At 27.4% G+C, this 15,955-nt stretch overlaps 1 protein-coding gene and 1 long non-coding RNA gene across 2 annotated transcripts in view; one reads left to right on the forward strand and one right to left on the reverse strand.

The window, feature by feature from the left end:
- Window positions 1-15,955, forward strand: part of LOC117177328 — a 50,827-nt gene that overhangs the window by 6,687 nt on the left and 28,185 nt on the right. The window lies entirely within an intron of this gene.
- LOC117177327 overlaps window positions 5,967-15,955 on the reverse strand; it is a 200,556-nt gene continuing 190,567 nt past the window's right edge. Inside the window, exon 23 of the mRNA XM_033367951.1 lies at window positions 5,967-10,202. Within this exon, the coding sequence (XP_033223842.1) occupies window positions 9,984-10,202 (219 nt within the window). The 3' untranslated portion in view covers window positions 5,967-9,983. The remainder of the gene's footprint in view (window positions 10,203-15,955) is intronic.

Below are 15,955 nucleotides of genomic sequence, written 5' to 3' on the forward strand. Positions count from 1 at the left end.
AAACCGTTCAGATTTCTTAAAAAGCTTTTTAATTTTTTATTCAAAATTTGCAGAAATATATATCTTGTTTTAAATTAGGTCATCCGCTATTTGCGTAGAAATTTCGTTATGAATATCCAGATTTCGTCGGTACACGTAAAAACTTTTTGTTTCAATTATTTAAAATCATTTCAAATTTTTAATTAATTTTGATTTTTTAAACTTGTAATTGTCTCTTCAGCTTAATCGAATTTTTCTAATAATAATAGGTGTTTAATTGTTATTTAGATATACGTAAAAACTCAACAATCTAACTAAATAGTTAAATTTTTTTTAATAAAACGATTAAAATTGTAACGTTCAAAGTTTCGTGTTTTCTATAGTTTTAAAAATTTGATTTGTAATTGTTGATTTTAAAATAAGTCAGATAATTCGAATATTAGGCTATGGTTCTTTTTATCTTAATTGAAAAATTTAATGGCAATATTTCTTGAAGTTTCAATCGCGTGTTTTCATTTGTTTAAATACAAATACTTTCAAATTGAACCAGTTTAATTTTTAACGTTAAAATCTGTAAATTTTAAAATTCTTATGTGATTCCGAACCATCTTGTAAAATAAAATATTTACTTTTTAATCCTTAAAGTACAGTTTAAGTTTAAGAATCATTAATTAATTTACAGTCACTGTTGATTAACTAAACATTTTTTGATCCCAAATCTTTGAAATGATATTTTCGAGATATGCATTCTAAACTGAATATCATAATTGAAAAATAAACAAATTTATTTCCAGATTTCTCGGTCCAGCGGCCACCCTAAAAATTGTGGGATAAAATTTGTCATATTACAGGATCAATTCCATTTTGAGTGTTATTTCTATTCTGTAAAAAAATTTGAAATCCATCACAAAATATGAGAAAATAAGCCGAGTTTTTTCGAAAAAAAAGGGTAATTATTGCGCGCATAACGCCCATCATGTTCAATAACAGGGTAGCCGCTGGACCGGGAAACCCGAGAATTTTGCTGAGGCCGGGAATTTATTTTCAGAAGCAAAATCTGTCAAAGTTCGATTTCAACAGTTTTTAAAATAATTAGTTGAATTGGTTTTTTTCAATTATGATATCATTTAGTTTACAATGTATTATTCAAAAATCGTGTACGTTAAAAATTCTTCATTTTGGATTTTTATTTTTAAGCGCGTATATTTAATTTAAAGAATTTTAAACTGCAGTCTTGAAGACTTATACAATTTGATATAATTTCAAGTTCTAACTTAATTTTGAATAATTTTAAAACTTCTAAATATCTCTTAAAATTACTCTAATTTTTTCTAAAAATAATAAGTGCTGAATTTTTATTCATGAATCCAAATTTGAAGGAAATTTTTTTTAATTCACAGGATTTTCTGGAATTTGTAGGAAAAATTCAATTAATTATAAAAGTTATAAAGAAGTTCTGAAATAATTTCAAAAAATAATTTTAAATTTGAAAAAATTTAAAACAACTTGTAGATTTCTGAAGATTTTGAAATACAATTTCAAAGCTTTTTCAGGATGCTTAAAATATTTAAAATAAAATAATTTAACTTCTAATTTAAGAACTTTTAAGTAAAGAATAATTTTTTGTTTTAATTTGTAATGTTTCTAGCCTAAATAGGATGGCCGTTTTAATCGAAGAAAAAAACTCCCGGTCATTTCCCGGTTCATAAACATTTTTCACGGCCAATGGAATTTAAAAAATCGAACTCTATTCTAAACATTTTTCCATTCAAAGTAATAAACAACAAATCAAAGTATTCAAAGTAAAACTCCTGAATTTCAAACTTTTAAAATTGAAGTTTAAAAGTTATTCACTTTTATAAATTATACAGTTCAAAGATTCAGATTAAGTTCCAAAAATATAAATCTACGTCAACATTTTCAATACCCCAAGTTAAAGAATCAAACAATATACTTAAAAATGTTCAAAATACAGTGAAAATCTTCAATAGCCCTCCCTTCTTTAGCCTTTCCAATAATTGACGCCGCGCCACATGTAGGTGTAACAGGGCTGCTTGGGATCTGCGGCTGTCACTCAGGCGAGCAGTCAGGCGAGAAAAAAAAACGGAGCAGGCTTAAGACGTTAAGCCGTTAATCATTTTCTGTTATTGAAGATTCTTAACTTGATTGATATTGTGTAGATTTTCTGCCTTCATGGTTTGGAGGGTTGATCTATTGTTGAAAATTTAAAAATAATTACTTGTATATCTTGCTAAAAATTGGCGTTATATTCTTGAATTAAGAGTTCTTATTCTGATTCCTCTAATAGCTTAATTGGAAAAGCACCTGACCGGAAATCAGAAGTTTGGTGGTTCGTTTCCCAATGGAGTGAAGCTGGAGTAGGAACTTTTTTTCGAGAAATAATTTTAATTTTGAGCTCGATACATGAAAAATTGAAAAATAATTTTTTTAAGCTTAACAGTTTTTAAATTAGAAGTTAAATTAGTGTTATTTTGAAAATTTCAAGCATCCTTGAGAAACTTTAACATTTTATTTCAAAATCTTGAGATATCTAGAAATTTTGGTGCAAATACCCGCAGCCGAATTAAAAAAAAGAGTAGATTTTTGCAGATTTCAAACAAAAAATTTAGAGGCTTTTTAAGAATTGTGAAAGACTTCAAAAGAATAAAAACATATTTTTAAAATTTCTAAGAAAATTAGAAATAATTTTTTATTTTGAACAATTATTGTAACAGAAAATTTAAAAAGATGTTAAGAAATTTCAAAAATTATCAAATAGAACCTGGAAGATTTTTTTTTTAATTCGCAGGATTTTCCAAAAATTGTAGGAAAAAATCAATTAATTAAAAAATATATTTGGTAGTTCTGAAAAAATATATTAACACACTTCATTAAAATTACTTGAAATCATTTCAAGTTTTCAATTAATTTTTAATCAATAAATAAATTAAACATTTCTTAAATAAAACAATTAAAATTGTTTGCTTTTAAATACTTAGTTTAAATTTACTCGTCCTAAATGAACAATGAAATATTGCTAAATATTAAATACTTATTCTTTTTCAATATTTAAAATTTAATAAAAATCTTTAATTACGACTATATTATTATGGAGTTATTTTTAAGTATAAAATAATTTATAAAGTTTCAAGCGCACGTTAACATTTTAATGGCGAAACAAATTAATTGACATAATATATGTATTAATAAATTTATTTATTGAATTTAATATAAAAAAGAATATAAGGGAAGGTCTAAAATTTTTAATTAAAAATATTTTATTGATAAATCATTAAAATTTGTATTTAAAAATAAAATTATCGAAATAAATGATATATTAATATCAATTCTTATTAAGATTTTCGAATTAAAACAGTTACAATCTGGAAATCTTCAAATTTTGAACGGATCTAGAATCAGTTTATCAAATCAATTATTATTCAGATTTTTATAATCCAAGTAAAGCTCAATGTGAAAAAAAATTATCTATTTATATTTAAAGTTTATAAAAGAAAACTGTTTTTATCAAAAAATTGCAACTTCAAATGCTTTCAATTTTTAATTGTTGAAATCTTTGAGACTGCACTTTAATTATTTAAAAATCTTTTGAACTCTAACTTGGGCCGATTTTTCTTCTGAAAATTCGTAAAATTCCCGGTCAAGAAATAAATTCACTGTCATTTCCCGATTTTCCCTGTTTCTCGGTCCAACGGCCACCCTGCTAAAATAACCTAATAATATAATTTTAAACATTTTTAAAGTTCATTGATTGATTCTTTAGTTTAGAGTATTGAACATTTTAACGTGGATTTTAATTTTTGCAACTTAATTTCAGTTTTTAAATTCTATAATTTATGAATGTTCAAAATTCCGAATTTTACAGCTTATCTGCATTTCATTTAAAACTGTTCAATTGAAAAACTTTTAAACTTTAATTTTAAAAGTTTAAAATTCAAGAGCTCCACTTTGAATGCATTAATTTCTTGTTTATTACTTATTACCATCAATAAAAAAAAGTTTAATATAGAGTTCGATTTAAAAAATTTTATTAGCCGGGAAAATGTTTGCAAACCGGGATTCTTTTCTTCAATTAAAACGGTCACTCTGAATAACAATTTACATTTAGAGTTCTTAAATTCCCGAGAATTTAAGTTCAGGTTATATAACCGAGAATATCAGCCGTTATATAAATTAGTTTCTAGCTTAGACATATTCAGAAATTTGAAATATGCAAAGCAAATAAATGCAAATTAATGATTTAACACTGTTAGGCTGAAACTCTTACCAGAAAATTCAATTGTCTCACATTACTTATAAATACCACGAATGAGAATAAAAAGACCCCACTTTTCTTCGACTAATTTTTTATTTCAAATCATTAATATTCAAATACCAGCATTTTATTCTTGTGATATTTTTAACATAGAATATTTTATAAGCAGAATAAAACAGTGTTTCATACACAAATTTTCAAATGTATTAATTGATTTCAAACAACAAAATTTTTCTGCTTTAAAAGATAACTCTTTAACAAAATAATTGAATTTTCAACATAATAGTCAAACATTAAACCTAAAATGACAAATTGTCAACGAAAAAGTGTCATAGTTTATATTTTAATTTAAAAAAAACAATGAAATTTATCAAACAAAAGAAAAGAATTTTCAAACCAAAAGACGAATTCCCAACAAATAAAGATTATTTGCTCAAAAAATAAATCCTTATTTAAATTATTGAACCTTCAACCCAGAAAACAAATTTTCTTCGCAACAATTCAATTTTCAAACAAGAAATATGACTGTTCAACAAAAAATTAATTTTACACGAAACTGATGCATTTTTAAGCAAAAAAAAAGTAAATTTCAAAATCAAAAATAATTTTTTTACAAAAAAACGCGAATGTTTAACTAAAAAATATCAATCTTAAAAAATGGAAAAGTTCCATTGTCTGTTAAAAAATTCATTCTAAACACACACAAAAGAAGTATTTTCCACAAAACAGTTAAATTTTCAACCAGACATAAGCCTTCAATAAATAAAATTTCGCAATTTAGTTTAACTTTGAACCAAGTACTTGCATTTTCAATTAAAAATGATTAATTCATAAGAAGATAATTAAACTTTTCACCAACGAGAGAACTTTTCAACTTAAAATATAAATTTTTAACATAAAATTGATTTCTTAACAAAGCGATTCAACCGAATGTTTTAGGCAAATTAGTTGAATTATTAGGCGAGGAAGAACGATTTTTGACCAAAAAGTTGCATTTTCATACAAAAAATGAATTTCTTCTATAACAGACGAAGTTTTAATCAAAAAGATAAATTTTCAAAAAAATAGTTGAATATTCTGTTGAAAAAGATTTTAGTCGAGTTTTTACGATCAAACTATGAATTTTTTAACAAGAAATAATTTTCTACGAAAAAAATTGAATTTTTAATCCAAAAAGACGATTTTTTAACCAAAAAGAATGACTTTTTAACCAAATTGTTGAAGCTAACTCAGTAACATGAAAAATTAAATTTTTGTAACAAAAAATAAGTTTCGATGAATAAAGTTGAATTTTCAATTTAAAAAAAAATGTTTTCCAACCAAAACGGATGAATTAAAAAAAAAAGTTGAATTTTCTACGAAATAGTAGCATTTTTATCAAAGAATGATTTAATTTCTGCTAAAGCAGGTAAACTTTAAAATAAAAAAGACAAACTTTAAAAAAAAAAGAGTTGAATTTTCAACTGAAAAGTTAACGAAAAAATGCAATTTTCTATTAATTGAAATAAATTCTGAGATTCTAATAAATTTCCAGAGAATTTATTTCTCGGTAATATTCTCATTCTATTTACATTCTAGTATTTCACAACTACTCGCGAATACTTTAATGACAACAAAATAATTGAAAAAAAAAACAAATAATAACCTGTCGCATTCCGCCCGGTCTCCATTTTTACACGGAAATTAATTAATGATTGACAATAAAAACATTCAGTAATATCTAATATGCATTTTATTGTTGACCAAGTATTTAGATGACAGAAATAAACAAGTGTAATCTTGTGTACGCCTGCGTCTCGTAAAGTTGTTTATTCCTGGTTGCGTCTACGATTAAATCTCTCAAACTCAATCTTGTCTCTCTCTTTCTCTACTCACTCACTCGCCTTTTCTCATACTCTTTATTTCGGTTCTTCTCTCTCTCTCTCTCATCGCAAATTTTTTCCTGTGTGCAAGTGTGCGTGTTAGTCTGCAACTGACAAATGTCGTTAGATCGTATTTATCAATTTTTATCTGTAAACTAATTACTCTTTAATCAACCATTAACATTAAGACAGTAGATATATGCGATTGTAAAGCTATTCTACTACGCTTGACTGATGCATCTAAAAGCCTTATTCGAAACATTATCAGCCTCTCGTACTCGAATCTTCGATCGATTCAAAATTCATTTCCTGGCAGAATGCCTATCACAAATTTACACTCGGCCAATCACTAACGATCTTTTTTCCATCTCTTTTTTCCCTCCCAATTTTATTCATCAGTAAGAACAGTATCCAATTACTTTCGCCTCTGCATGCTTTCCGGATGAATACCATAAAGCAGGGAAAGCGATTTAATGAATTGAAAAGATCTAACGTCCAATATTATTTTTCTCAAAACTTAATTTCAATTTCAAACATTTTCAGCATTGTTTTCCTTACAGTTTACAACAATTTGTACTTCCAAGTATTAATTGGCTAAATTCCAATTAATTATTTCGCCCCTGCATTATGGCAAATCGTGAGTTTTGTTTGTTTCTTTTTTTCTCGTAAAATACAATCTATTTTTCTGTCCAAAATTAGTTTCACTTTTACTCCAAGTAATTCATATGACACGCGCCCTAAATATTCATGTAGGAAAATATTTAAAAAAAAAAAAGAAAAAAACACTATTCTAATTCATCTCTCATTTTCCTTCAACCTCCCCTCTTTTTTCTCTTATTTTTCAAACATTTTGAATTTAATATTCGACAAGTTGTTCTTTCGATCCTCGTGATTCATTGGCATTTGTCATAAAAGGTCGACCTCGAATCAGTCGAGAGCGATTAATAAAATAGATCAATATCGAATATATGAAAAAATAACATTTTCGATTCTCTACAATTGAATCTTTTTCCCATCCTCTCTTCTCACTCGACTTTCCCTCATATTTTAAACAGCATTTGTAAGTAAGTGTCTTGAATTAAGACTAAATATTTATATCTCCCTCTTTAAATTTTTTTTCGTGCAAAGAATGGCTGCGAGCGAATCAATACTGAAAAGTAAAAAGAACGTAACTTGCAACTTATGGCGTAAACACTGAAAAAAAAAGAAAATAATAATAAAGAGCTTATACATAAACTTGAAAATAACTACAAACAAAAAAATTTCTTACGCCAACCAATTCAAGTCATATTCCTTAAACCTTAATTTCCGCTTAACGTTTAAAAATAAAATATATTTTCTGAAATAAATGTAATAAATTTCTAATAATGAGACTAGAAAAAAAAAGAATGTCGCTCGCACTTTATCCATTCCTTACACGCATTTGTGACTCTTTTTTTTTTTTTGTTCAAAGAAAATTACACTCATCTTGAAACTAGACTAGTAAGACATTTTTCTAATTTACTCAAAAGACACCCTGTATTATTATCGAAACACGAGGCTGAACAAGGATCGTAGACCATTTCTAAATTCACGATAAATTAATTCCAAAGTTAAGGCCAAATTTCGCCGGTCTTGACACTTGTTTTAAAGCCAATTGCAGGTGTGAGGGGGAGGCGAGGTAATACTAGTCAGAAAATAATTTTTCAAGAGACAAATTTAGATATTTACACAAGAAAAAAGGGGACATTTAAGAAGCACACCCTGGACGAACTCGCAACTTTAAAAAATGGCTCGTGGACGCGCGTTTTCTCAACAAACTGTTGCATCATTCGCTTTCCAAAAACTACCACTCGATTCCTCCAATGGAAAAATACTATTTATATATCATATATATGTATATGTATTATAATCTTTATAACTATCTTGTAATGATTGAATCTTACTTATGGATTTTAAATAAAATCGCTATATATACTTCGCACGTACGAATGAGAAAAATCTTTCCAATCATTTTTAATCAAGAAGAATTTTTCAACAAGAGATTTTTCCAACACTATTCTTACACATTTCTCATTTCGCACGTTAGAATTACAGAATCGTGTATTCGAGAACTGTGTAAACGTGTATATACAGAAGAAATTACATGTCTTGCTCTACTTAAATAAGTACCACTAAGTACTCCTCTCGTTCATGTTAAATTTTCATTGCACACAACACTCCATTTCTCATTCGATGCGGTCTCTCTCTCTCTCTCTCTCTCTCTCATTACAAAATCCACTCAAATTCGCCATTTTTCTAGTACTTTACGAGAAAAATCGCGAATCCTCAATATTATTGTGTTTCCAGTTTGTACTAAAATCGTACTAGACCTTGTCTTTAAAATTAGGCGCAGCCTTCTCAGATGCCACTTGAATACCACAAGGAAAAAGGTCACAAGAAAATCATTCTCTCTTCTAAATCAAAACTAAAATCTAATTCCATTTTTCTTCGATCAGAGTTACTTTTTCCTTGAAAGCAATCAGTAAAATTATCAATTTTGATCTTTACGCAAATCACGTATCCTTTCATTCGTTTTCTCAATATCATTGCATTAAAAGAGAAACACGGTAAGACCCGCGAAGAAGCAATAAAATTTTATGGCAAAGCGGGTATACCAGAGCTAAAATTACATCAGCAAAGTATACAAAATTCCGAAAGTTTATCGAAAATCTTTAAATAGTTAAATATCAAATAAGTATATCAAATGGTTATAAAGATAGTTGGTGTGTGACCAGATTAAAAATGTACCTTTTTTTTTGTTTACTTGTTATAATCACCCAAGGCTCACAAGGTCTTTTCGTAGGAACCACTTAATCGAGGGTAAAACAAACAAAAGCACAACAAAATGTTGTTTCAAGGTGGGTCTAGAAGCATAAAAGTCAACAGAATTCGCATTTTTTCGCGGGATGAATCCACAGAATATAAAAAATGTTTTCATACAAAATTCTTAATCCTAACATCTTGCACGGTTGGGTGAACAAACACCCGTTCGAAGTTAAGAAAACAAAGCTTAGTGAATTCAAACTTAATACTACAGAGTGTTTTGTTGTTGTTGTTTAAACTTCTCAATATCAACGGAAACCAATAACATAGGCTAAAGAAGCTTTGATAGCACCTTATCTGTTATTAATAAAGCTGATCATATCTTGCATTAAAATCGGGATCAAGGGTTCAGAATTTTCTTTGTAATTTCCTGTCCTATTTCTGATGAGACAAGCCAGGATGAGTAAATGATACAAAGCCTTTGATACCGCTTCTATGTACCTATAATTTCAAAGCCAGGGGCTTTGATTGGCAGAATTGCGCCTCAAAAACTAGTCTCTAAATATTTACACTATTTACATTTGTTCGGCATTGGCCAAACTCTTCGTTAAACGGTTAATGCCACTCGGTACAGTTATTGCATCTTGTCCTCGTTAACAAATTTCTTTTTTACAAAGAACGTCGGGGTGATCGAAACATTCGACAATGGAACAAAAAACAAAACAAAAAACAAAGGACAATTTAAAACTACTGCGAATTCGTTTTTTCTTCCATTAAAAAGAGCCTATTGAGAATAGTTACAACTCTAGAAAAACTGAGGCTACAAAAAAGCTGATGAAAGAAGTAAATTTGTTCTTGTTATTCGTGAAAATCAACAATTGCCTTAGATTCCAAACTTATCGAATAATTCGATTGCCCTCGATAAAAATCCTTTGCGCCAACCATCCAGGGCTAAAGCTACAAAATTCCGTGGCATTGATACCACGAATTCGACCAGCGATCCTCATCAATTCAAATGTTTTTCAATTTTTCGCTGACGATTCTTAAGTAATGTCTTTTAACTTGATCGTCAGCTTAAGCTGTTCTCAAACAACACCAGGTTGTAAAGTCAACAAATGGGTCGTTGGGTCATAGTATCCGGCCAAGTAATAAATATCGTTGTTGTCGTAAATCGTCAAGTACCTCTGATTGTGAGGTTCTTTCCCAAGTTTTTCCGTGTAATCTGGAAGAGGCAACACCTCGCATTTGTGGGAAATTGTCTGCACATCGTTTTCATCCATGTGCGGTGACTCGAACAAAGCGCCCTGCAAAAAATTATTATTTTAATTTCGGGGAAAGTTTAATACAACTTTGAACAACCTGAAAACAACAGACCGCATAGTCCCTATGGAATAAAATATAGGGGAAAAAGGGTACTTTTTGTCACGCTCATAGGGCAATTTTTAAAATTAGATAAAAATAAAATTAGAAATATAATTAATAAAATAAATAAAATTAGAAGACTTTAAAACAATTCAAGTTGAATTAAAATAAATTGGAAGCCATTTTCAAAATCGAAAAAATTCCATTCATTTCCGTAAGATTGAAACGAATTTAAAGGAATTTAAGGTAGCCGAGAAGAATTCGATGAAATTCACAAAAATTCAAGGTGAATTTAGAAAAAAAAATAATAAATTGCAAACAATTTGAAAATATGAAAAAAAAACTTAATTGAATTCAGTAAATTTGAAATAAGCTTGGACAAATTTAAGATTTTCAATTAAACAGAAGCTATAAGAATTCAAAAAAATTTTTGAATTAAATAGAAAGAATTCAAGTAGAATTTAAGAAAGAAGCAATATCTTTGAAACCCTACTGATTTCGAAACCAAAAAGTGTAAATTTGCCTAAAATAAAGCTGAATTTAAAAAACTAAATGAGTAGAATAAATTGAAATCAGAATTTAAAAGAATTCAGGATAAATTAATAAGAATTCAGGGCGAATTTCAGAAGAATTGCAAGAAATATTTGAAAATTTCTTCAAAACTTTGAAAACCTGCGTAATCTGTCACTTCTTATGAATAAATTCTCCAAAAGCCTTAAAAAAATGTTCAATCCCTTAAAATGATTAAAACCAGGGTGGCCGCTTTAATCAAATAAATAAATTAACGGTCATTTCGTGGTTTACAAAAATTTTTCACGGTCAATGAAATTTAAAAAATGGAACAATAAAGCTAAACAATTTTAAACTTGAGATAATAAAAAATTTTGTATTCAAATGCTCAATAATTTACACGTATAAAATTAGAGGTACTCACATTTTTCAAAATAAAAAAAAATATAATTCCACGTTTTCATTTTCAATGCTCTAAATAAAAAAATCAATCAATGAACTTTAAAATTTTCAAAATTATATAATTTTAAGGAATTTTAAGCTAGAAACATCAAATATTGAAAAATTGAAAAAAATTTAACTGAACACTTAAGTTAGAAATTCGATTATTTTCTTTTTAAATAATTTAAACATCCTTGGAAAGCTTCAAAATTTTATTTCAAAATTTTGAGAAATCTAGAAGTTGTTTATTATTTTGGAATTTTTTCAGAACTTCTAAATATCTGTCAAAATGAATTGAATTTTTTCTACAATTATCAGAAAATCCTGAAAATTTTAGAAAACTTCTTTACAATTTGGATGTATAAATAACAATTGAACATGTATTATTTGTAGGCGAAATTTGAGTAATTTTAAGAGATAAACAAAATGTAGATTTTCGCAGATTTTAAATCAAAAAATTGGATTCTTTTCAAGAATTGTGAAAGGCTTCAAAAGAATGAAAACATTTTCTTAAGATTCCTCGGAAAATTAAAAATAACTTTATTTTGAAAAATTATTTTAAGAAAATATTTAAAAAGTTTATCAAAGTTTAAAGGATCTTCTAAATTTTAACGAGTCCAAGTTTTCTATGTCAAACAATTCAGTTAAAGATTGTTTACTTTTGAATATTTGGATTACTTAAAATACAGATAAATTTAAAAAATGAATTTATTTATTTATTAAATAAAAATGTTTTTTACCCAAAATGTTCAACATCAAAGGCTTTTATTTTTTATTTATTCAAGTCTTTAAGAAAGCATTTAAAAATTCTTTAAATTAAAAATGTAAGCTTAGAAATAAAAATTTTAAATAGAAAATTTTTAAAGTAAAAATTTTTGAATTGCGCAGTGTAAGCTAAATAATAGCATAATTGAAAAACATAACAATTCAGGTAATTATTTAAAAACTGCTCAAATCGAACGTGGATAGATTTTTCTTCTACAAATTTGTAAAATTCCCGGACAACCCTGAACAAACTATTTTAAAAGAAATGCAGATAAACTGCCAAATTTATAATGTTTAACTTTTATAAATTATACAGTTCAAAGATTCAGATTCAGTTCCAAAGATATAAATTCACGTTATCATATTCAATGCTCTTAATTTTTAAAAAATCGATGAACTTTAACATTTTGAAACTTATATTATTTTAAGGAATTTCAAGCTAGAAACATTAAAAATTCCATTTTTTTAACTGAACACTTCTTAAATCAAAAGTTAAATTATTTCGATTTTAAATAATTTCTACATCCTTGAAAAGCTTCATAATTATATCACAAAATCTTGAGAAATCTAGACCGTGTGCAAATAGCTACAGCCTTAATTTAAACAAAATGTACAATTTTGCGGATTTCAAACAAAAAATGTAGAAGATTTTCAAGAATTGTGAAAGGCTTCAAAAGAATAAAAATATTTTATTAACATTCCTAGGAAAATTAAAGACGATTTTTTATTTTAAACAATTATTTTAAGAAAATATTTGAAAACATTAAATTTTTTTTAGAAAATCCTGCAAGTTTTAAAGGGATTCCTTTAAAATCTTCCAAATACTTTATTGGCAATTTTATCAATCTTTTAAAACCTTTTTAAAAATTCGTCTAAAATAATTTTTCAAAATGAAAAATCATTTCCAATTTTCTTAGGAATCTTTAGGAGATACTTTATAGTACAGAACTGTATAAAAAAAGATTTATTTACATTAATAGTTGATAAAATAAAAATAGGTTTTATCAACAATTTTCATCTTCAAACGCTTTTAATTTGTAATTGTTTATATCTTCAAGACATCATTTAAAAATTCTTAAAATTATAAATGTAAGCTTGAAAATAAATATGGAAAATTGAACATTTTTTAAGTAAAATATTTTCGAATTACGCATTCTAAACTGAGTGATAACATAATTGAAAAAGATAATAATTCAAAAAACAAATTCTCTGAAATTATGGTTTTTCCAGGTCTCAAAAAATTCCCGGTGGTCCAGCGGCCGCCATGTGAAACCCTTGGAAATGCCCTGAAATTCTTTAAATCTCATGAAAATGCATTGGAATCTTTTAAAATACCCTAAAATATTTCAAATTGTCTGAAATCACTTCAAACTTTTAAAATAACTCAAAAAATTCTGACAATCGTTAGAAAATTTTCTTAAATATTTCGAATCCTTTGGTATCTTAATAAATCCCTTGAAACTATTCAAAGATTTTTCAAATGCCTGGGAATCTTTTACATTACCCTGGCTTAAGCTAATCCTATAAATCTCGTAAAATTAATAAAAATCATTAAAAAATTTCTTTGAAATATTTGTAAACCTCCTAAAATATTTCAAATTCTTAAAATAAATATGATTAAATCCTGTAAAGCCCTTACAATCATTGAAATTCTCGGAAACTTTATAAAATCACGTAACATCTTTTAAAATTTCCTTAAACCTGATAGGTCCTATAAAATCGTTCCATATCTTCCAAACTTTTAGAAAATTTTTTATCTTAAAATATTTCAAATGCTTCAAAATCCCTTCAAATTATTGAAATCGATTACAAATTTCTTGGAATCTTCTAAGCTACCCTGAAATATTTCAAAATGATTCAAGACAATCCAAAAACAGGAATTGAATACTGATCAACCCATATGAGTTAATTAATTTGAAGAAAAGTGACTAGCGTGATCTTTTTACTTTAAAAAGTGACTAAAAAGAGATTAATTTTTTACAATTACTTCTTGCAGAAATTCCCTGATTTGATACTTTTGTCAAGAACCTGAACTGAATATAGGGTACAGTAGGGGATATAAGGAATGTCCTGCGAGGCCTGAAACAATGTCATGGTGGCCAATAATCGTGATGGTTTAAAAAAAAAATAAAAATACTCTCTTTGCAGAACCTCCCGGTTTTCACATATTATCAATTGCGGAAGACGACGAGCATCAGCAAAACTTTATGCAATATATCTGTTTACTTTAAATCATATAATAAATCACTCAGAGAACAACGTTATCTTTAAACAAAAGGATCGTTCTCTTGCGTGTTTTGCTTTGGACCACGTGCAAATATCTTGTTTACAGAAACAAAGTTCTTTTCCTGGGAGATTAGATGATGTTTTTCGCAAACTTATAATATTTGCTGTAAAAAAATTATTTTCGAAACAAACGAATTTAATAAATAAGGGCATTTTTGTGCTCAGGAACGTAAAACACAAAGATTTATTTCACAAATTTCATAATTTTTATAGGGAAGCGTAAGTGCGATTAAGACGCTCGTAGATAATAATTTCTAAAACAGGACAATTTTAAAACGTTAAAAATTGAATATTCTCAAAATATTTCAGAATATTTTCAGAAATAAAAATTTGGAAATCGGATCATTTGAAATTCAAAAGAATTGAAGCTGTTTTATTTCTCATTAAAAACAGTTTGAAATTCAAAATTAAATTGCATGTTTCAAAATCAAAGCTTCTGAAATTCTAGAATTTAACATTTTTATTATTAAAAAAAAAATTTTACAAAATTAAAACTTCTGAAAGGGAGAAATTGAAAATGTAGCGTTCAAAATAAAAATTCAAAACTCTAAAACTTCAAACAATCAAAATTAAAGAAATGATTTAATTGCTGAGGTATCAATTTCAGATAGTTTTATTTTTAACTGTTTTGAGTTTAAGGGCATGTGATACTTCGTCGTGTGGTCAATCGGGTACAGTTCCCCCGAATTTTTTTCTACAAAATAAAAATTTTTTAAAACTGAATTCGGAGATGCTATAAAATATCATAACGTACGTCCCCGAACTCTTTTTTGAGGGACAATAACAAAAAAATATATTATGCTAAATAAAATTTTTTTGCATTATTTTGAGGTTACGTTGTTTTTCATCTCTGCCTTTCCGATAATTTGAAAATTATTGATGAAATAAACTTTTTTGATTGCCTGCAAACAAGGTTAGTTCCGGGAGATTAGTTACTTTGTTTATTTGCAAGTCCAAAGTTTTCGGCCAAAAATATTGTCTAGTTTGGAAGTAATGCTCGGGAGAATTGTAACACACATAACCTCAAAATATAGACACGTTGTTATCAAAATCAAAATTTTTTTGAAAAATAAACGCAAAAAAGTGTGCGGGGACGTCCGTTAGCATGTTCGCTATAATTTCCCAGATTTTGACGACAAAAGATTTCTTACCCTAGGAAAAAAGGCGGGGGAATCTAACACTGAAAAAATCGATACTACTATCAGCGAGAAAACTATAGGCATCTGCCTTTGAAGCTTAACAACTCAGTCAAAAAAAAATGCTAGCGCAACAAAAAAACAGTCATTTAAAAGCTGAAAATATTCTACGTTAATGAGCTTGAAGACGTTTATGTGAACAAATTTTTGTGCTTAGCAGACTGAAAAATGTAAAAAAAAGTAAGGATTTTTGGGTACATTTAGGAACAGTCAAGTTTAGAGCATTATTTCTTATACAAGGGGCGATGGAAAAAATTTGAAAAAATTCATGAGTATGAGGAAAACTGTTGTGAACCAGTTGCAGTTGAGAAATTAAAAAAATAATAAAAATTGTTGCTTAAAAGTACAAAAATGAGCAACTATAATATCTTCAGTTCTAATACAGATATTAAAGGGATTCAAACTGCAAACTATAATGCATAGGCTCTGTATTTATTTTCTATCGCCCGTAAGGATGTGTTAGTCTTCTTTTTTGTGAAAATCGCGTTATTTTTGGA

Source organism: Belonocnema kinseyi, chromosome 7 (genome assembly GCF_010883055.1).
Source record: "Belonocnema kinseyi isolate 2016_QV_RU_SX_M_011 chromosome 7, B_treatae_v1, whole genome shotgun sequence".
In the NCBI taxonomy this organism is placed as follows: Eukaryota; Metazoa; Arthropoda; class Insecta; order Hymenoptera; family Cynipidae; genus Belonocnema; species Belonocnema kinseyi.